General features: G+C 34.8%; 1 protein-coding gene across 4 annotated transcripts in view; it reads left to right on the forward strand.

Moving 5' to 3' along the window:
• LOC145303512 (sushi, nidogen and EGF-like domain-containing protein 1) overlaps positions 1–23347 on the forward strand; it is a 77869-nt gene that overhangs the window by 24712 nt on the left and 29810 nt on the right. For all 4 annotated transcript variants that reach the window (XM_080144947.1, XM_080144948.1, XM_080144946.1 and 1 more), the window contains exon 3: positions 22408–22704. In XM_080144947.1, the coding sequence (XP_080001073.1) occupies positions 22408–22704 (297 nt within the window). The remainder of the gene's footprint in view (positions 1–22407; positions 22705–23347) is intronic.

The following is a 23347-nucleotide window of genomic DNA, read 5'->3' on the forward strand; positions in this document are numbered from 1 at the left end:
CAGAAAATGGAGTTCAAAATTGTTCGAATTATGTAAATATCTCTGGTGTTTCAAATGTTTTGAGAATTTAAAGCTCAGAATTTTGGAGTTCAAAGTTAACATTATATACAAAAATTACCCGAAATCACAGAGCAGTTCTAAACTGCTGCATTTGACGAGAACAGAGGATATCCTTACAATGAATTTATTATATTGGTATGGTTTTGTGGAGCATTCATTTTACTGGATATCCACTGTAGAACTATGGATACCTTAATTTGCAGGAAGTTTCGTCATCTAAATAACTTGAAAGCGACTGATTAGGCAAGACCACACAGAGTGGAATCTGGAAACAGTTGACCCATTGAACCATGAAAGCAGAAGAGTGAGCTTGGGTAATATCAGAAAACGTCTGGCCTCTGAACAAGGAAAAAGTACCATTAAATGCGCTTGATTGCACTTGACATTTCAAAGACATTTGACAGTGTGTAGCATTATGGGCTTCTACGCAAACATTAGGGCTATGGTATTGGTAATAATGTTCTTGACATTATTGTCTGTTCTTTCTGATCGAAGCTTGTGAGTAACTCTGGATGGTGTCTCTTCATTCTTTTTTTCTATCAATGCTATGTTCCTCAACGTTCTATTCTAGGCCCAACACCGTTTCTTCTCTAAACCAATGATTTTTCAAATAATATTCTTCAGAAAAGTAACATTTACAACATACCATGACTATTCTAGTGCTACTTCTCTCCCATCTGCAATTCAACTCATCTAAAGGTTGACCTAGGTTCAGTTATTGACTGGGATACAAAATACAAGGTACCTTCAATAAGTTTCCAGACATTTTTCATATTGGCTACTGTTATTGATAGTACATACATGAAACTCTAGTCCCCTTTGAAGTAATATCCTCTGGCTGCAATGCACTTGTGCCATTCCAATAATTTTTGGAAGGCCCAATGGAAGTCCTCTTGTGTGAGTATATCAATGACCCTCATCATAGCCTTTTTTTCTTCTCATGATAACCTTTTTTTCTCCTCATGATAACCTCTAAGGTTTCCCGTGAGAATAACCAATAATCGCAGGGAGCAAGGTTTGGACTATAAGGAGGGTGAGTAACTGTCTTGATACCCATCTTGGTCAAATAGTCTTTGACAAGGATGGAGCCCCTTTGGGATAAACTTTGCGCAAATCTTTCACATTTTCAGTTCCTTGCTAATAATTGTGTGTACATTTCCCACACTGATATCAAAATGTGCACTTATTGTCTTTATAGACACACGACAGTCCTTATTCATGAAATTCTTTATTTGGCCAATCAACTCTGGTTTTCTAACTTCCTTACTCCTCCCACACCTCTCATCATCTTTCATAGACTTCTTGTCTTCCTTAAATCTCTTATGCCACTCAAAAACTGATGCTCGATTCATGCAATATGATCCAAAAGTAGTCTGAAGCATTCCATATGTTTCTGTGGCATTTTTCCAAGTTTAAAACAGAATTCATTTTTCTAAAGTATCCTGACGTCCAGATTACATTTTTGAAATTCATCAGCTGTGACAATCAGGCTTTAGTAGAGTGTATTCCAATTGCTGTTGTAGCTGTTCATTTGAACCTGAAATCATAAAAATTGGTCAGTCATCTCATAAGATGTATAACAATAATAACATATTGAATTTTCAAGTGTCTAGGACAGTTTTAAATTCCTGTACAAAAAAGTCTGAAAACTTATTGAAGGCACCTCGTGGCTTATTTCGTTTAATCCTATCAAGACTCAGCTTGTGTCTTTCAATTGTAGGTGTGTCCCTGTTTTTCCTGGGATTCTTATGAATGGCTTTGTTTGTGAGAAGAATTCGAATCTGAAATTTCTTGGTCTTTCTTTCTTATAAAATCCTTGAAGTTCATATATTAGATCCATTGCTCTTTCTGCTTCTCACAAAGTTGGTTCTCTCTATCGCTGCAGCAACATCTTTTTTACATCTGAGGTTATTCTCTATCTCTAAAAATTTACTATCAAATAGAGTGTTGTTGCTATATTTGGGCTGAGGCATCTCCGTCCCATTTGAAGATTCTTGATAAGGTGCAGAAATTTGATTAGCCCCCCCCCTTTTCTTCTTCTCTACATCCTCTCTCTCTCTCACAGACGTAATGTTGCTAGTCTCAGTCTTTTCTATAAATACTATTATGGCATATGCTCTTCAGAATTGTCTGATTTATTCCCTGCTTCTTTTGTTCCCGCTTGTTCGTCTATTGGTCTCCATCATTTCATTGTTTTATTACCTCATCGTAATATAAATTCCTATTCCATTAGCTTCTTTCCAAGAACTGCAGACTTTAGGAACTCTCTTCCTGATGACTGTTTTCCTCCTATGTACTGCCTTAATCTTTTAATACTAAGACAAATAAGCATCTCCTGTCTTTGCAATATTCATCTTTCGTTCTTGTCAACTCTTTACATCAAGTGACTTCATGTCTTGTCTGGGTCGATTTTCATAAAAATAATAAATAAAAGAAAAACAAGAAGGAATTATTGAATTTCCTGCTGTTGTTACTCTATTTCTCAATCATTTTTTATAACTTGGCATTTTTGGATGTTCTTTCTGATTCTGCATTCAAATTTTTTTATATGTAATCCATTATTTTATGTATAAGCCATATAGTTAGTATGTTTTATTTTAAGTTGACTAAAAGATTTTTCAATATTTGGATTTTAATACTGCTAATGTAGTATAAAGTATACTTATGGCAAGTAAGCTAAACAGAAACGTTTGCGTTTTATTTCTGAAGGAAATCATCAGGGTAAATCCATGGATTTGCATTCTAAGATTGTTCTTAAAGTTAAAAAATGTCATATTCCAACTTCCAACCAAATAGAGTTCTTGATTTTATTACCCTCTCACAATCTGTTCGTTGGTTGGTTATTTTTGTTTTACAGCATATCAACCCTTTTCAGGTTATTTAATACCTAATCCAGTGATTTTGAAGAAAATTTTTTAATAGAATATATTTTTTTCAAGTCGGTTTTTAATTAGCCCACATTGAAAAGAACGCAACTGTCTTTGTGGAATTAATACAGTGTTTAGATGACTGAAGTCTATCACTGGTAATGAGAAAAGCCCTGGACGACGGCTGCAAAGCATTAAACATATTGAGAGAGCATTATTTATCGAAAGGAAACCCCAAAATTATTTCTTTATACACTGAACTGACCTAATCACAAGAGTTTCCAATGTGGATACAGGACTCAAAATGGCGACTACATTAAAAATGTAGAGAGCTCTGTTAGCGAACAAACATTTTTATTTTCGTGTACATTTGATGCGTCAACAAGCAATAATAATTTTCTTGTCGATTGTGGGGCCACTGCACATGTGATTACAAAGGAATCTGATTTTATCAATTTTGATCCCAACTTTAAGCCACAAAATCATTTTGTAGAACTAACTTACGGGAGTCGAGTCAATGATATCGTTTTGAAAAAAGGCAATGCGAAAGTCTCGCTAGGGAACAATAAAGGTGAATTGTTTCTGTATTCTAGAAAACACTCTTCTAATCCCAAAATTTAAGCAAAATATATTTTCTGTACAAGCTGCCACAAAACAAGGTGCAAATATAAACTTTAGCCCCAATAAAACAAAACTGGTATACCCGAATGGAACTGTATTCGACATTAAAGAAAATGGAAGACTATATTATTTAAATAGCGTAGTCCCATCAAAAACCGCCTGCCATGATCTACAGACATGGCATAAAATTCTTGGACACGGCAATATTCCTGATATCAAAAAGTTGCCGACTGTAGTTGATGGAATGCAAATACAAACATCAAAAACCTTCAACTGCGACGTCTGTACGCAAGGGAAAATGACAAACTATCAAAACAAGATACCAGAAAAAAAAAAATCCTATCAGGCAGGAAACATCAGCTCCTAGATCACCACACCAAAATGGGACTGCTGAACGTGCGTGGCGGACACTTTTTGAAATGGCAAGATGCCTGCTCATTGAATCAAAACTCCCTAAAAACCTCTGGACGTATGCACTTATGGCGGCAGCCTATATACGCAACAGGTGCTTTTAACAAAACACTATCTAAAACTCCATATGAATCTTTCTGCGGTAAAAAAACAAATTTAAGCAGAATGCATATATTTAGTTCAACTTGCTTCGCATATATAGAGAAAAAGAGTAAATTGAATATTAAAACCGACAGAGGTATATTTCTTGGATACGATAAAAACAGTCCAGCCAATTTAATATTTTTTCCCGAAAAAAAAAAAAGAAAAAAATCCGGTGTGTAAGGTTCACAGACACGTTTAATTGTAAAGACGAAAACCCGTCATATGAAGAGGATGGAATTATATTACCTCAAATAATTAGAACAAACGAAAACAATAAAAATTACGGAGACGAGAGTGTCCATGATGATGATGATGATGATGATAAAGTCGAAAGATATCCCAAAAGAAATAGAAGACGACCCGATTTTTTTGTGGTCGACAATATAAAGGATTATCAAATCGACTATTGCTATTCAATGGAAAATGCGCCAAAAAGCTTCAATGAAGCAATTGATTCAGAACATTGTGATGGATGGAGGATTGCCATGAAAAAAGAAATGGATACCTTGGCCGAAAGTGATACCTATACGGTGGTGCCTCTCCCAAGAGATAAACATGTTATTTCTACCAGATGGGTCTTTACAAAAAAGAGTACAGCATCAGGCGTAGAACAGTACAAAGCAAGATTTGTTGCTGAGGGGTGCTCTCAGATTTACGGTAAAGAATACTTTTCTACGTTTTCGCCGACCACAAACCTAACGATAATCAGAGTTTTACTGCAAGTCGCATCACAATATGATCTAAACATCCATCGAATGGACGTAAAAAAATGCTTATTTGAATGCCCCAATAGACTGTGAAATTTATATTACCCCTCCAGAGGTATTTATAATGAAAAATAAAAATAGCGTGTGGCGACTTAACAAGTCATTATATGGTCTAAAGCAGAGTGCTCAGTGTTGGAACACAGTATTCCATGATTATATTATTAAACAACAATTTAGACCATGCGCTGTAGACCCCTGTTTATATACCCAACACAAAGACGATAAACTACTGATTTTGGTTTTGTGGGTCGATGATATTTTAATCGCATCAAATTGTGACATAATGTTAACTGATGTTAAGAACAAATTAAGTAAAAGATTCAAAATGACCGATCTTGGCAAAATATCCTGGTTTCTGGGGATAGAATTTACTCAAAGCAAAGGACTTGTTACGATGACTCAATCGAGGTACATCGACAAAATACTATTAAAATTTGGAATGGGAGAGTGCAAGAAACGCTCTACACCGGTCGAAAATGATATTAATAAAAAGTATACACACAGAATCTGAAATAATAAATGACACACAATATCGCGAAATTATTGGTAGTCTTATATATTTGATGACTGCAACCAGGCCCGACATATGCTATACAGTAACAAAACTATCACAAAAATTATCACGACCGACAATGAAGGATTTAAACAGAGCTAAACAAGTCCTATGTTATTTAAAAGGAACTAAAGAACAGAAGTTAGTATTTAGAAAATCAAGAAATCCCCTAAAATTAGAAGGTTTTTCGGATTCAGACTGGGCAAACGAAGAAGATCGCAAGAGTGTATCTGGATATTGTTTCAGACTCTCAGAAAATGGGCCTATTATTTCATGGAAATCTAAAAAGCAACAGATTGTATCTCTCTCTACGTGTGAAGCAGAATTTATCGGGATCACACACACGACCCAGGAAGCACTCTACCTTAAAAATATCCTGAAGACTATTTTAGAGCCAGAATTGATTACAAGCCCCGTGGTAATTAATTGTGATAATCAAGCCAGTATAGTCTTAGCACAGAGCACGGTGATCAACCAAAGATCTAGGCATATGGATATAAAATGCCATTTCGTAGAAAACGAGATAAAAAAGGAATCCATTATTTTGAATTACATATCATCAGAACAAAATATCGCTGATGTATTTATGAAACCGGCGACACGGATAAAGCTACAACGTTTTTTCTCAAAACTTGTTGGTGAATTCGACTGAATAATTTTTTTTTTTCTTTCACTGCCCTGTATGTATATAGATTTCTATATATTAAAAATACAGACTAGCGAAGTTTCACTTATGAGAAGGCTATTACTTTTTTGCATGAATATCAGCGGAAAACCCTAGGGATAATGCTCAGTATATAGATTTCTATATATAAAAAAAAATATAAAAAAATAAATAAATAAAAATAGTCCTGGACAAGACGTTAAACTGTATCCATTTTATTTGTATTAACACTTTAACCTACTAATACTTTTTGCTTAGGAAAAAAAAAAAAAAAAAAAAAAAAATCTTTGTAATTTTCCTTTTTGACATTTGAACACAATTAAAAATGGCATCTTTTTGAATGCTAAAATTCTAAGACCCAAATGATTTCTAATTTTTGTTATGTCTAAGTAAATATAAAAATATATATTTATTTTTGAGCAGAACAAACACAAGGGACTTCCCCATTATAAAAAAATAGGGAGGATGTTGCAATATTTTGGAGTAGTAATGGGGTAGATATTTATTTGCCCACATCAGCAAAATGTGGCACAAGGCCGGAAAGTGGGAACCCCGCAGGCTCCCCTAAAGAAGGGGCACTGCTGCAATTTAAAAATTGCCTGAGTAACCCCGTCGGTATTCCCCGATCGGGGCGCCTCAGGCAGCAAGCAATAAACTTGCCCCACCGGAAAGCCCGGTGGCAAGGCCTGGGAGGGTGGACCTCCTAGGTATTACCCAGGCGGTGTACCTCAGTCCAACAGGGCTGAGTGTCAAGTGACGAATCCTTGACCAGTACTACCCTGTCTCCCTGCAGCCGAGGCCACTAGGAGACACATTCCATCATCCCGGAGGAGTAATGGGGTAGATATTTATTTGCTGCCCACCTCAGCAAAATGTGGCACAAGGCCGGAAAGTGGGAACCCCGCAGGCTCCCCTAAAGGAGGGGCACTCCTGCAATTTTAAAAATTGCCTGAGTAACCCCGTCGGCATTCCCCGGTCGGGGCGCCTCAGGCAGCAAGCAATAAACTTTCCCCACCGGAAAGCCTGGTGGCAAGGCCTGGGAGGGTGGACCTCCTAGGTATTACCCAGGCGGTGTACCTCAATCCAACAGGTTCTGGACCGGTTCCCGGCCCCTCACCTGTTGGGTTGAGTGACGAATCCTTGACTGGTACTACCCTGTCTCCCTGCAGCCGAAGCCGCAAGGAGACACATCCCATCACAATGGAGGTGTAATGGGGTATGATCCCACACAGTCGGACGATTCTATTTATAAACGATGCTGCTAAGAACTGACGAATCAAATTAATTCACGTTCTGCTACAAACCAATCAGAAACCAGAATTGCTTCATAAATATTAAACCTTTTCTGGAGCAATTTCACATGTTCTTTCCCGGGTTTCGACACGGTAAGAATATTTTGTTCTGTGGAACTGTCTACTACAAACAAGTCACCTCCCAGGACTTGTGTGTAACAGCAAACCATCTGAAACTGTTCTGAAACTCAAAATGGCTTATACTTCTAGAGTTGAGATCCTAACAAGTACAACCACCCCGGGTCAGAGTGGACCTGAGAGCAATGGCAATTAAAGGGTGGCTCCACACTCCCCGAAGCCCGCAAGCTGGGGCCTCACCATCGGATATAGTTTAAGGTCGTATCCAGGACCCACAATCTGTTCGTATTCTTTAACCAATTCATACATGCATGCATATATATATATATATATATATATATATATATATATATATATATATATATATTGTATGATTATAGTTAAATTCTGTGAAGTAAAAATATAGAATTCTTCGGATAAGAGACAAGAGAAGAAATTAAAACTGTAAATGAAAATTTACGATTAACTTTATTGTTCGACAGAATACCCTTTCCCCCCCCCCCAAAAAAAAAACAATTATCAAAGTCCTTATTCAGCGTGTGTGTTTTTTTAAGAATTCTTTTTCATTTTTCGGATTTACTATTGAAAGAGTTTTTATGCAGGCTGGAATGTTATTCCCAATTTATTTTTTGTTCCTTTCCACATTTCCTACAGTTTTTCGCATTTTTTTTTAACTGACATGAACATATTTTTTTTACAATTTCTGACTAAATATCATAAATTGTGGTTTTATTTAATGCCCTAACCAGCAAATTCTACTGCAAGTTTTTCTTTAGTGATTCTGAATTAAGTAGTTCAATTTATATATATATATATATATATATATATATATATATATATATATATATATATATATATTGAACTACTTAATTCAGAATTACTAAAGAAAAACTCGCAGTAGAATTATCTATGTGGATTAATGTGGATGATCTGCAAATAATTGTAAGCTCAATACCATATCAGTCCCACAAATTAAAGCTGTTGTGTTATTATATTGTGTAATGATATTATGTAATTACGTTGTGTAATTATATTGTGTTATAATACTATGTAATTATGTTATCTAGTTATATTGTGTAATTATATTATGTTACTATACTATGTAATTATATTTTGGAATTATATTGTGTTCTTATATTGTGTCATTATATTATGTAATTATGCTGTGTATTGTATTGTGTTATTATATTATGCAATTGTATTCTGTGATTATGTTGTGTTATTATGTTGTGTAATTATATTAAGTAATTATGCTATGTAATCATATTGTGTGCTTATATTATGTAATTATATTGTGTACTTATATTATGTAATTATAGTATGTAATTATATTTTGTTATTATATTGTATAAATATATTATGTAATTATAGTGTGTGATTTTGTTATGTAATGATATTGTGTAACTGTTAGGATTGAAAATACGCTAAAATCAAATTTCAGAACAAAATAATCTTACAAGTCTTTTATACATGTTTTGGATCATTTATTTTGGTTTTCACAAAACTTTTAAATTAATAATCATGGCCACATATAGAACCCTCATGTTTTAAAATTTCAAATCTCCAAACTGAATTAAGCAACGATTTTCTTATTATAGATGAATGCTTTTATGTAAAGCACGAACACAGCAAATTAATAAGTTCAATATTGCTATTGTGGTAAAATAATATTTTATTATGGTAAAAGAATAATTTCATTACTACAAAAGAATAATTGATAATAGTTAAGAAAAAGTTCATTATGATTAAAGGATAAGTTCGTGATGGTAAGAGAATAAGTACATAATGGTAAAAAACAAGTCGATAATCGTAAAAGAATGACTACTCTATGATAAAAGAATAAGTTTATAATGATAAAAAAATTGGAGTGGAAATCGCAATAGACAATTGCTCTTGGTGCAACCACCTCAGCAGAAATAACCTTCTTAGTGACATGCAATATGGTTTCCGTTCTGCTAGATCTACAGCAGATGTGCTAACGGTTATATCTCATAGGATTAGTGAATCTCTCAAAAAAGGCTTCCTTTCTAGGGCAATTGCTCTTGACATATCAAAGGCCTTTGATAAGGTATGGCCTAAAGGCCTACTTCACAAGATTTCCAGCTACGGTATAACTGGAAATGTTTTCTCAATTATTAAATCATTTCTCTCTGATAGGTGCATAAGAGTAGTGGTTGATGGGCAGAAATCAGAAGCCCACAGTATTAATGCTGGTGTCCCTCAAGGGTCCAACTCTCTTCCTGATCTACATCAATAATCTCCCAAAGCACATACTTAAATCATTCGTTGACATCTATGCTGATGACACGACCATCTATGGCAACACATCAAAGGCCGTAAATGACAATGGTCTCTCTGATTCTCTCTCCTCTGATCTTGAGAGCGTGGTATAATGGGGAAAAGGTGGCTGGTTAATTTTAATGCACCTAAAACCAAGCTTCTATCTTTACATCATCAACGCTCTGATCCCCATCTGGTATCTATTGAAATGGATGGCTCTCGTCTTGGGGAGGCTCCATGTTTTGACAAGCTTCTGGGATGGACCTTTACTCCTGATCTGAAATGAAACACGTACATCAAATCTGTTGCCAAGATCGCTGGAAAGATGGTAGGATCCTTCTACCGCTCCAGAAGATATCTCACTGCTGATGTAATTCTCTATCTGTATAAAAGCTAATTACGTCCAAGAATGGAGTATCGCTGCCATATCTGGGCAGGAGCTGCTAAAAACAGCCTATCCTGCCTTGACAGAGTACAAAATAGACTTTGTAGCTTAGTGGGGGATGCCCTTTTCTCTTCTCTGCAACCTCTCTCCCACAGAAGGGTCGTTGCGAGCCTGTCTTTGTTTTATCGTTATGTCCATGGCAAGTGCTCGTCTGAGCTCCAATCTTTGCCCCCCCCCCTTCCTCACCAATCTTTCATGAAAAACACCCGTCTAGGTGAAACTACGGTCAGTAATTTTCCCCACTCTTTATCTGTGCCTAAATCAAAATGTAGATTCCATGAACAAAGCTTATTTCTTAGAAGTGTACGCCTGTGGAACTCTCTTCCATTTGCCTGTTTCCCACCTGACTACAACTTGGATGTCTTCAAGTCCAACATAAACAAGTTCCTGTTGAACCGCCCCCTTAAGTAAGACACTTTATCAGATCTCCATTACTAGCGATTACTACGATATTATCCCATTGATTACTGTATACGCAATAACCTTTATCCCCTCTGGGCCTTGATAAGTGGTGACTTCCTTGTAAAAAAAAAAACTCGAATGAAAGATGATTATAAAGACAGAAAATACTCATTGACATTAGTCATCGAAAAATTCAAGGTTATAGCTAGGAGGAAAACAGTCAGCAGGTGAAGAGTTCCACAAGTCAGCAGTTCTTGGAAAGGAGCTACTGGAATAGGAAGCTGTATTGCAACAAAGTATCACAACAACGAAATGATAAAGACCACTAAACCAACTATGATCTACGGACCCACCCTCTAACAAACGGTTCAAATTCTTGTAATGCAGAGCTAACTCTTTTTTAACTTAGTAGTAAAAGAAGCCTGTTCCCAACCCCCGAAGAAGGTCGCAGCTTGCAGCAACCGAAACGTTGTGCTAATAACACATGAGATGAGAATAATAGTTTGATTAATCAACATAACACAAGTCAAACGAACTAGGAGAAAGGAAGCAACAGACTAGGGGGAAAAAATGAAGGAGCACTATACTGTCTCCAGGATGCGTTTGTTTAGAAACATACAATCCTAAAACAGTTAGCATTAAACGCATGCTAGCAATCAAAACTCTGAAGACAGGAAATCCTATAAACAGGTTTATTGAAGGTACATATGGTAAAAAACTGAAAGGAACAAAAAAAAAACATTGTTCAGAGTACAGAGAGAAAAAGTCCAGAACGAGAAGTTATAAAAGGGCTGAATCGGGGAGTCGTATGCGTAAGGAAATCGACGACAGCTAGAAATAAGGAAGCCGAACACGTGGATAAAGAAAATATACAAAGTTCGTAGTTAAAATGAAATAATATAAAAAATGAAATTAAGGTATTAAAGAAGTGTCTTTAAGAAGGGGATAAATAATGTTTCTTACCGGAGATGGCTTAAAACGGCGAAGGATAATGGGAGATAAAAAACGAGCCATGTGGCTAGAAAGGCAGCAAGAATTAGGGGACAAAACACCGGTCAACCTGCCAGTGTCAAGTCAGTGGAAACTCTATAAGAAAAATGTCCGGCCAAGGGAGATAACTGTTTAAGAGACAAAACTAAGCGACATAATAAACACATATCTAAGGAAATGGCTAAAACTCATGAGGAAGACCTTCAGTTCATAGTGGAATAGGGCTGTAACTGCATAGAAACATTCAATGCTGCCAAGACTAAGCCTTTACCCTTTAATAATTGCAATAAACCTTCTCAATCACTATTTGCCATGGTTAATGGATACACTGCTTGAAAGTACTACCCACAAGCTCCTAGCGTTAACATTCATAGACAACATGAATTGGAGCAAATACATTAAGGTAATTGCTAAGACTGTTGCAAGGAAGGTAGGCTCTCTCTACCACACTAGTAGATTACTCACACTTGAGAGTTTCCTTTATCTCTACCACTATCAACTACCTCCACAATAGGGTCATACTTACTCCTGCCACTAAATCGTTTAAATAACATTTTTCCCGATTCACAAAACCAAACAGATAATGCAGTGCTAATGGAAGAGCACCTTTCAAAATTGAACATGTGTTCATGTGGTGTGCATAGCAGAGAGCGAATAGCATGTACATAGCACGTAGCATCTCCCTCCTAGTACAGACCAATAAGTCTCCTGTGTGTCATGAGTAAGCTACTGGAATCCATATCAAATAGAGAAGTAGTCAACTACCTCAACAGAAATAGCCTTCTTAGTGACATGCAATACGGTTTCCATTCTGCTAGATCTACAGTTATATCTCATAGGATTAGTGAATCTCTCGACAAAGGCTTCCCTTTTAGGGCAATTGCTCTTGAGATATCAAAGGCCTTCGATAAGGAAAAAAAAAATATATTCTATAGAATGTTAATGGGAAACCGTTGAGATTCCAAAGCTAATAAGATAGTGTTTCATATAATTCCATTATAGCGCTCCCATTGACTGTTACCTCTTGTAGTGTTACCGAATCCAATCTCAAGTCGTAGCAGAAATTGCTTGAATTCTCCCGACAAAAATGAAGTTCCTCGATCAGAATGAATAAATGAGGGAAGTCTGAACACAGAGAAAATAGTTATCATACACTGTATCGTGGTTTGAGAAGAGCAATCATGAGAAGAGAAAGTGAAGGAAACAACAGTATGTAATGGCAACCTGACGAAGAGATCCTTTGTAATCAACAGAAATACGTTGAAACGAGGCAGTAGAACAGATAAGAATATAATTAGAGGAATTAAAGAATTGGGGTTTTATTTTGGCACAAGTAGAGCATTCAGAAGTCATGCGGAAATGATTTTAGTTCCTTCAAGGAAAAGACAGCAGCCACACATGTTCGCCATAATGTATCATCAACAAAATTTTCATTCCATGGATGGTGTTTTATATCGTATGAAAAAGAAAGAAGTTCCATTTTCCACCGTATAATTTAGGTATCCATTTTGCATATTAGGCAAGCATACGAATACACCTGTCGAAAGGGAGAGGTCCCAAATGCTCAGGATACGATTAAAGAGTTCTATTATAAATTCTATATCCAAGTATGTTAATAGAACAAAGTGAAAACTTTGACTTTTCCCGGTTTATTTCGAGGTTGTATGTTGAAGCAGCCTTTAAGAAATTCTCCAAATTTACGTGGTACTCCTCCTGGGTCCTACCACAAATTGTTATGTCATCCAAATAAGAAGAGGTTCCAGACAATCTGTTATCAGAAATAAAAGACCTCATGAAAGGCTGAAATGCAGAAACCCTATTTGTGACACTCATGGGTATTCATTTAAATTGATACAGACGATCTGCAGCTTTAAAGGCTGTATAGAGGCGATCTGCAGGGCAAATTTCAATTTGATAGTATACTTTAGACAAGTCAATTATGCTGACTGGGCTATTTTGTTTATAATATCTTCGATTTGTGGCAAGAGGTATGCATCAAGCAAAGTGAATTGACTAACAGTTTGGGAGAAATCGACTACTAATCGTTTCTTTTTATTAGATGAAGAAGTTACAACAACTTGAGCGTGCCATTGAGAATAACTTGGTTCAATTATATCTTTCTCAAAGTAATTTTAGAATTTCTTTTCCAATGAACCGAACATCCTCAGCACGGTAATAGCGAAACTTAGTAGCAATAGGTTTGCAATTAGGGGTCAAATTTCTGAATAATTTAACGGAAGCACAACTGATCTTAGTTAAAGCGTAGATTTTTAGAATATCCTGAGACCCTCCAAAAGAAATACTAATACTCTTGTGCAGTTTTAAGAAGGACACTCCGAGTATGATATCCATACAAGAATTAGGAAGTTCCGTGAAGTCAAGTTTTTATATTCGTTGAAGGTGATGTTGTCAGTACAATACGCAGATAGCCTGATAATAATGGTGGATGATGCCATGAAAATTATGGAATCCTGTTTCAAAGTAGCCAAGTTCATTGTTTTCGCAATACAATTACTGATAAAATTATTGCAAGTGCTTGTGCCAATAAGAGCTATTAAGCGTTTAACATTTAATTTCACAATTTCAGTAATGGGAAGCGATATACCACCATTTTTAACATATATACACCCGAGGCAGAACCTGAAGGTGTCGGTCTTGTAGAATAACAAAATGACCAAACTTGCCACAATTTTGGCATACACGGGCAAGACAATGGCAACAATCATCCTGAAGGTGACAATTGCAGCATCTGTCATGAGTAAGAAGGGCTGTAGACAGTACAGACTCAAACTCCATATGAGAATCAGCGGAGTCAATGAATATGCATTTAGTCATAGTAGCAGTGACAGCATTGGTAGAATCATTTTGAGTTGGAGTAGAAGCGGCAGGTCCAGTTGGTCAAGACGTATGACTCAGTACGAAAATGAGCTTGTACTAATTCCCTAGCACATTGAGTAGCTTCCTTGAGATTCAGCATATTATTTTCTAGAAGTCTGGCACATATCATGGAAGACCAAAGGCCACATATGAAGGCATCGCGGACAGTTTCATCCCTGTAAGTAGCAACAGTAACATCTTTGGAGTAACAGTCAGCTCCAAACGATTCCAAGCCTGAAGGTACTGGTCTAAAGACTCATTAGTAAATGTCATGTGGATAACTTTGGGGGGCTTGTCGTAAACAGCTTTTAGTAGTTTGATAGCATGTTCGAACTCAGAACAACCTTCGATAATGTCAGCAATGGTAGCAGTAATGTTTAGATAAAGGACTTCAAGTTTAGCAGGATTTAAAGGAGCGATAGTGGATAAATAGTAAGTAAAATTATGATACCATAGTTTCTAGAACTTGCTAGCCTGAGGGTCTGCAGAAGATACATCAAATTTGTCCAGTCGAATAATTTTATCCATGAGATAAAATTAGATTTTTTAAAATTCAGTTGAATAAATTGTAATGTAATGAAGACGCAAGCAGAAAGACCTTTTTCCAAGTCTTTATTCAACTGAATTTTACAATGACAAACATGGCAAGAGGTCAGGAATGCATATTAATAAAATTAAAAAAAAGAAAGAGAAAATATTTAGATAAGAAAAGAAAGAAAACGGCAAACGGCAAGCTCACGTGAAAAGAGATATGCAAAAACAGAAAAAAAATCACTTTAATAAGAAAGTTATTATAAGAAAATTAGGGTTTGTATTACTGTACACACAGATTCGAAAAAGTCGTCAAAAAACAAATATATAACAAATAAATGTTATCAAAGGCAAGATAAGTTACTTTTCTACCAAACTGGCTATATTTTTTGTGTTTTTATTCAATGTAACATATTTATTCAGCTCGAAAAACATGCAGTAAGTTCGGGAAAAATAAACTAGACAAAATACTATTAAAAAAACACCGAATATATGTTACCCTATGTCACGGTAATATATATTGAGCGAATTTCTAACAGTATTTTGTCTAGTTTATTATTTATAACACCTTTTCCCGAACTTACCGCGTTTAAGAGAGAGTCGGCCGCCATTTTGAATTTTCCAATACATCGGTAAACACTGCATGTTTTTCGAGCTGAATAAACATGTTAAATTGAATAAAAACACGTGAATTATATCCAGTTTGGTAGAAAAGTAACTTATCTTGCGTTTGATAACATTTATTTGTTATATATTTGTTTTTTTGACAACTTTTTCGAATCTATGTGTACAGTAATACAAACCCGAAAATTATAACAACATGCCATAATAGCATTTATAGAAAACACTGAAACTAGTAACATTATGTCTGTGAGAGAGAGGGTGCGGAGAAGAAGAAAAGGTGGGAGCCAATCAAATTACAGATAAGTTTCTGCATCTTATTAAGAACTTTCAAATTGAGCAGAGATTCCTCAGCCCAAATATAGCAACAGCACTCCATATATGGTTTGACAGTAGATTTTTAAAGATAGGGAATGGCTTCAAGTGTAAGAAAATGTCGGGTTAGTGATAGATAAAACTTTTATAAAAAACAGAAAGAGCAATGGATCTAATTTTAAAATCCTAGAAAGATTTGACGAAAAAGAAAACAAAGAAGCTTTATAATGGTAAAGAATAAGTTTATAATGGTAAAGGAATAATTATTTATAGTGGTAAAAGAATAAGTTTATAATGGTAAAAAAATAAAAATTTATAGTGGTAAAAGAATAGGTTTATAATGTTTTTTTTTTACCTAGGCATCACCACTTATCAATGCCAAGAGGCCACTCGAGGATAAGGGTTAAAGAGTGTACAGCAGAAATTGGACAATATAGTAATCGTTAGTAATGGAAATTCGGTAAATTTGTTAACTTATATGGAACGGCTCATCAAAAACTTGTTTACGTTACACTTGAAGACAACCATATTGTAGTCAGAAAAGAATAATAATTTATAGTTGTAAAAGAATAGGTTTGAAATGGTAAAAGAATAATAAGTTTTAGTGATAAAAGAATAGGTTTATAATAGTAAAAGAATAGGTTTGTAATCAGTGTGTAGTTGTTGATTGTGTCTCTTTGCGAGTCATCGAATCGAGTGTATCATGTCGACTGTGTGCTTGCGAGTTGTAGCGTCGAGAATATGTTTATTAGTCTTTGCGACAAATGAGTTTCTAGTGGGTTGTGTCTGTCTCTTTTTTGTAGGTAGGAACTCTCGTTGGTTCTCGACAGCATGATTGAAATCCCACAGCCAAAATATCGCTCCCCTACAGGTTTATAATAATAAAAGAATAAGTTTATAATGGTAAAAGAATAAGTTGTTAATGTTTAAAAAAATAAGTTTATAATGGTAAAAAAAAGTTTATGATAGTAACAGAAAAATTTATAATGGTTAAAAGAATAGGTTCATAATAGTAAAACAATAAGTTTAGAATGGTAAAAGAATAAGTTCATAATAGTAAATAAATAAGTTTTTAATGGTAAAAAAATACGTTTATAATGGTAAAAGAACAGGTTTATAATTGAAAGAAAAATAAGTTTATAATGGTAAAGAATAAGTTTATAACGGAAAAAGAATAAGTTTATAACGGTAAAAGAATAAGTTTATAACGGTAAAAGAATAAGTTTATAACGGTAAAAGAATAAGTTTATAATGGTAAAAGAATAAGTTTATAACGGGTAAAAGAATAAGTTTATAACGGTAAAAGAATAAGTTTATAACTGCAAGAGAATAAGTTTATAACTGCAAAAGAATAAGTTTATGACGGTAAAAGAATAAGTTTATAATGGTAAAAGAATAAGTTTATAACGGAAAAAGACTAAGTTTATAACGGTAAAAGAATAAGTTTATAATGGTAAAAGAATAAGTTTATAACGGTAAAAGAATACGTTTATAACGGTAAAAGAATAAGTTTTATGATGGTAAAAGAATAAGTTTATAACGGAAAAAGAATAAATTTATAACGGTAAAGGAATAAATTCATAATATTGAACAATAATTATTCTTATTCATTTGTTCGTTTTTTGATTGATAAAAAAAAACGTAAGAAAATCGTTGTATCCATTCAGTTTACAGTTTCAGACCTTCAAAACTGCTGAGAAAACTCAATACTGGACGAAAGTTACCTGTTTAAAGGCGGATACAACACATAAGCAAAATATTGAGTTTTTCCTTTTTGCTACTTCAGTAATTACAGTTTTCTTCTGGGTAGTTTTTCCAAGGAAAATAGAAAATTGACCTTGAGTTTACTGTCAGCAGCCTCGCAAATCTTGCTTCTGTTATTTTTGTTCTTTAGTTATCGCATACCATGAACGTTGTTTCTGACAAAGGGGAAAGAATTGCTGTTTTCTGGGTCGGAATCTATCTATCTAACACTTATCATTGGCTATCTTTTGAACTTGAAGTAGTATTTTTTAGTTCATTACATCAAGTGGTTTCATGCTTTGTCTGAAGCAATTTTTATTTTAAAAAAATACTAAATGCTGTGGTGAAAAATAGAATCGCAATAACACTTGAACAATTGTATTGACGTTTTATTTGGCTGTAATATAATATATATGATACGGGCATCTATATAATCGGTCGACTTGTTTTCATCTCTCACCTTCTTTGCCCTTGATATTCCCTTGATAATTAGTTCACTTTGCTTCTACAAAACGATTGGTAATGCTTTCCTCATGTTTTATGAATGAAATAATTAGAGACAATCAAGCTAAAAAAAATAGAATCAGTATTACTTACACGAGCTTAAATGCATACACATTTATCATTAATTATCCATAAAAATGTCTATTAGCCAATCCTTTGTTTCTTGGAGACCAAATTAGCTAAGCTTAAGTAAGTCAGAAATTATTTGTAACAAATTATTCAATAAAAATCGTTACTAAATTTATAACAATTTTCTTCCAATTTTGACCAAATTCTCTCCTAATCATACTCATTATCTTTGCTTGTAGAGAATAAAAAAAAAACCCACCTATTTTTTGTTGTATTATTTGGAAGTTTGGTTCATGTAAATTGTTGGAATTGTTCTGTTTCCCCTGTAAAATTGAAACAAAAATAATGAGTATATTCCTCTAACAAAAAAATGTCAAATTATATCATTTTTTTACTCTGAGACTAACCAAAGGTTGATAGTATCAGCCTGACTAGCTCTAAAAAGTGACAGTGTACACGCACAAATCTGACACTTACTCAATAATTGTCCAATCAGTACATTAGGAGTGAAGGAAAAACGTTTCTCTGACGTTCTATGCGAACAGCTATAAAAGATTTCACTCAGAAGACCAGGACAGATTTCCATAGCAGACAACCATGAAACTTCCCATTTCCTCGTTGAATCAAACTCCCCCCACCCCCGCCACGATTCACAAACTTCGAATCTCTGGATCTTTGTGATAATAAAAAGTATCAGTTTCAGCTATCCATGCAAAACTTGCAGCAGCAAGCTAATTCCAGCATTTCACGTATGGTAGCTGAAACAATCTCCATTGATCTTGTATGATAGATGAAACGATCTCCGCAGTTCTCGAATGATAGATTAAACGATCTCCACAGTTCTAGCATTTCACTTGAACAAACTAGCACTGTCGACATACCTTTATTATTGCACACACATGCACAAACTCTAACACTCTCTCAAACACAAATTTGTATGCACATTTACTCACAACGTTTCATTTAAATAAACATCCCTGAATAATACGTCATTGTTATATTGTCTTTCTCTGTTTGCTTATTATATATGTGTTTGTTATGATCTTCTGAGACTGATAACTGGACTAATACATAAGGATGTTTCTATAGGTATAGCCCACAATTCATGGTTGCCTCTTATGATACAGAATCCCACCCCTTCCCTTTAGAGGTTCTTAGTTGCTTGAAGGTTTTCTTCTGTAATAGTTTTCTTCCCTGTACTGATCACCTTTGAAATTCCCTCCCTGCATATTGTTTCTCAAACGGTACCAACATGCAGAAATTTAAATGTATATTAACAAACACCTTGCTGCACAACTTTCAGCTTAGGATACCTCCGTAGGTATAGCTTTTTACATTTCAGTGACAATTTGCCTTGTTTGGGGTGAACCAAGGTAAAAAAAATAAATAAAAAGAAAAACAGGATGAAGCCTAATTTCTAACATTTATATCAACTTTATTGGCCATCTTTGTTAACATGTGATAATAGAGACGGTGTTAGTAATAGAAAATAAGTCCATGAGTCTGGACGAAGAAAAAGATTTAAGAGTCCATAATAGGAAGGATAAATATTCTGTTTATAGGGTAAAAGAATTCATAATGGGAGAATGTTTTTAGAATAAAGCCTGTATGTATGTAGGCGTTAGTTTAAAGGTAGACTGAGTTTATATATGACTTTTAACTTAGTCTGTGTTAAAATGGTATAAGTATTAGTCTATGTGTCGCAGATCAGCCATCTTGGATATTGAAGCCTTCTTGTCAACACTGATAACTTTGTGGGTTTTGGTTTGCATCCCAAGAAATGAATTTAGCGTTTGAAATCAGCAATGTGGGTTGATTATACAGTTAGCTAAAGAGATAGAACAATGCCGAGCACTTCCTTAGGACCAGTGTCCAGCTCGCATGAGAGATTGTTTTTGATTGGTCAAATATGAACCAAAATTAAAGTGCCTAGCTTAGTAGTCAAGAAGATAGTTCAAACATTGTGGTATTAATTGTTTTACAGAAAATTATGAGAGAACATATGAGAACATCTTATTACCCTAAACATACAGACAAATGGAACTTTTATTTTGGTTGCTAATCGATTTCAGAGACATATGTGGCATAACAGAAAACTAAATCATTAAAAATGAAGGTGATTAGGCAATTCTTATCAATTACCTCCTCTACACTTCGATGTTGGAATCAACAAAAAATGAGCCTTTGAGTCGCCTTTGACTACAGTCAACAATTTTACCTTTTAAACTGTTGAATATGTGATATTGTTTATAGCAATGCACATGTCAGGTATCTTTTTGCCATTTTGTGTTTTCCATCCTCTTAAGGATGTATTCAATGAGTCGGAATGAAAAAGGTAAAAGATAATAATAAACGAACAGTTTGATTTAAATGTACACGCATACATTCTCACCACAGACAGTTTGTGAAAAACAAACGTAAAAAGGACATACGAGATATGATACATAAAATGGTAAAAAGCGCAGATATAATTACTAAGTGAAGAATACATTAATGTCCCAGTATAATCATGGGTCAAGGAATAGAGAGAGATATGTATTCACAATGTATAAGTACTGGGTGGAACGATAAAAAATGTCGCCCTAAAGAAACAACACTGCAACTTTATTTTAAAACTTTTATTGAAAAAAAATCAATTCAGACAACTTTATTATGTAGTAGAGCTGACATCTATCCATTGTAGCCACCTTCAGTCAATCACCACCTCGATACGGGTTTGGAACTGGGAGCATGCCTTTTCCACGAGCGCTGGCTGGAGCTTGGTGAGCACTCAGTGGATGGTGGCGATCAGGCTGGCTTTGGTATTGTTGGAGGTCATGTTGGTGATGTTCTCGACAAATGACCAGACGAATTAGTTCAGGTTGGAGGATGAAGGAGGCCAGTGAGATAAGGGTACAAAGTCATAGCACTCCTTCTGAAGTCAAGCCTGGGTCTCTTTGATTTGAATTTTGAGGGTGTTGGCAATGGTCCTGTTCTCATAACTTGGATTGGTAGAGAGCATGAGTTGTACAACAGCACATCTCCAATTTTACTTGTTGAACATTGTGTCACTTTCAAACATGATAGAAGGCTCCTATCACTCTTGGGATTTGTACACAACTGACCAACTAGTAGATGGTCTGCAACAAAAAAAAAGAAAACCGGTTTTTATCAAACGGAAATGGAATCATGCCATCTTTTCTATGACAACAATTTTATCGTTCCATGCTGTAAATGTGGCATGTTTAGTTGTTGATGTGGCTGTGACCGGAAGGGAAGCAACTTTTACTGGTGTGAGTGTAAAGCATGTCTAGACAGCGGATTGAATCATATCCAATAACTTGTGCAAAATGAAAATGATATTTGAGTTTATATTCCCCATGTGGATGGAATTATATATTTTTCACTTCTAGTAGAAGCGGGTACATTCTATGCTGATTAGTATGATTCAAGGGAGATAAATTAGTTGTGATCCAAGGGAGATCATTATGGTTAACTTTGAGCCAACATTCCTTTGCTACATGCTCCAATTCGACTGGCTCTCTATGGTTACAGCTTCAAAGTGAAATAGTTCTGCACGAATGTATTCTTATTACTAAAATGGTCTGTTCTCACTCACTGAAACCAAAAGTTATCACCCCATATCTGGAATACCAAGTGTCACGTGACTGTAATCAGCAGAGTCTCAGATTATTTTGTCAAATATTCCAACCTTGAGAAAAAAATTTGCAGTTAGTTTTTCACTCACCAATAGCAGAACTACTATTGGTGGGCTAAATAGTAGTTCTGTTTTAACCTTTCAAAATTTTACCTTTCAGAATTTAACCTTTCAGAGTTTAACCTTTTAGAGTTTAACCTTCCATTCATTTTCTTGAAGTTATCAACCACGATACTGCTTAAGTAAATAGCTGAAACCAAATTTTGAGAAAAAAAATGCTTAATATCTACTTTGGAACTAAAGCAAAGAAACACGATTTTTACAAGAAATATATTTGACCCATCATCTTGAAATCAAGTTATCTAAGAAACTCCATGGTTATAATATATACTTTGTGAAAGTTTTTGAATATGAAATTTATGAGAATAAAATAAAAATAGTTTGAATGGTGGCTAAACTGTTTGATTTTTGAGTGATAAAAATATGAAGTTAATAAACCGGTTAATAATTCTGATTTGTTTCTATTTTCTTACCAGCTCCTAAAGAATGGCGTGATTACATTGGATGGTGTTCATTCTGGGAATCAACAGGAGTCTTTGAATCCACAGCCCTTACCCCTTCCAACTGCATACCCCCTAATTGCACCATTTTGGACCGACGGACAGATGACCCTGCAGGGAAAGGTGTGGTTTCAACAGACAATGAATATGACCAAACTTGACATTGTAAAGCATAAAATTCAGCGTCTCTACTCCGATGATAAGGACATTACTGTGAAATGGGCTTTGGTAGTAACTTGGGAGAATCTGACTTTTGTTACAGATTTAAAAAAGGTGATTAAAATTTTTGCTTCTTTAATTCTGGAAGATTATTTTTTTATTTACATGTTTGGAATGATTAACTTAATTTCAAGCTTGTCCACACACAAAACATTTAATGCAACATTTCACAACATTTTTACCTTTGCATAATCTTTAAAATGAATGACATCTCAAGAAATCTCTGTGCAACAACAGAATTAGATAGTATATTGTTGCAATATTATTTTTTATTTATTTAATGAGAGTATGATTAAAGAAAATTCGAAGGTTCTACTTATAGACACTGGCAATAGGAATTGACCAATCAAATGGAGCCACGTTCTGCTAGTAGCCGATCAGAAACTGGAATCACTCCATAAAAATAGTTGGTCTTTTAGAATCCACATACATAATTTTTTATATCCACACAATAAAGATCTTTGCAAAATTTTAAAATCCAAGACTTATACAGATCAGCTAGCCACCAAAAACTTTTTTCATCTCCAAGACGTGCACAGATTAGCTACCCATCAGAAACTCTTCTGAAATTAAATATGTCTTTCAATTCAAAACATATCTTTCCCATTTTATTTTCATTTTATTTTCATCAAATATTCGGTTTAATGTTTGTTTTAGATGCTGACAATGCTTTATTAACTCCTGCCTCTTTTGAAAA

The sequence above is a fragment of the Euprymna scolopes genome, chromosome 19, assembly GCF_053919585.1.
Source record: "Euprymna scolopes isolate OS-2025 chromosome 19, ASM5391958v1, whole genome shotgun sequence".
NCBI lineage: Eukaryota > Metazoa > Mollusca > Cephalopoda > Sepiida > Sepiolidae > Euprymna > Euprymna scolopes.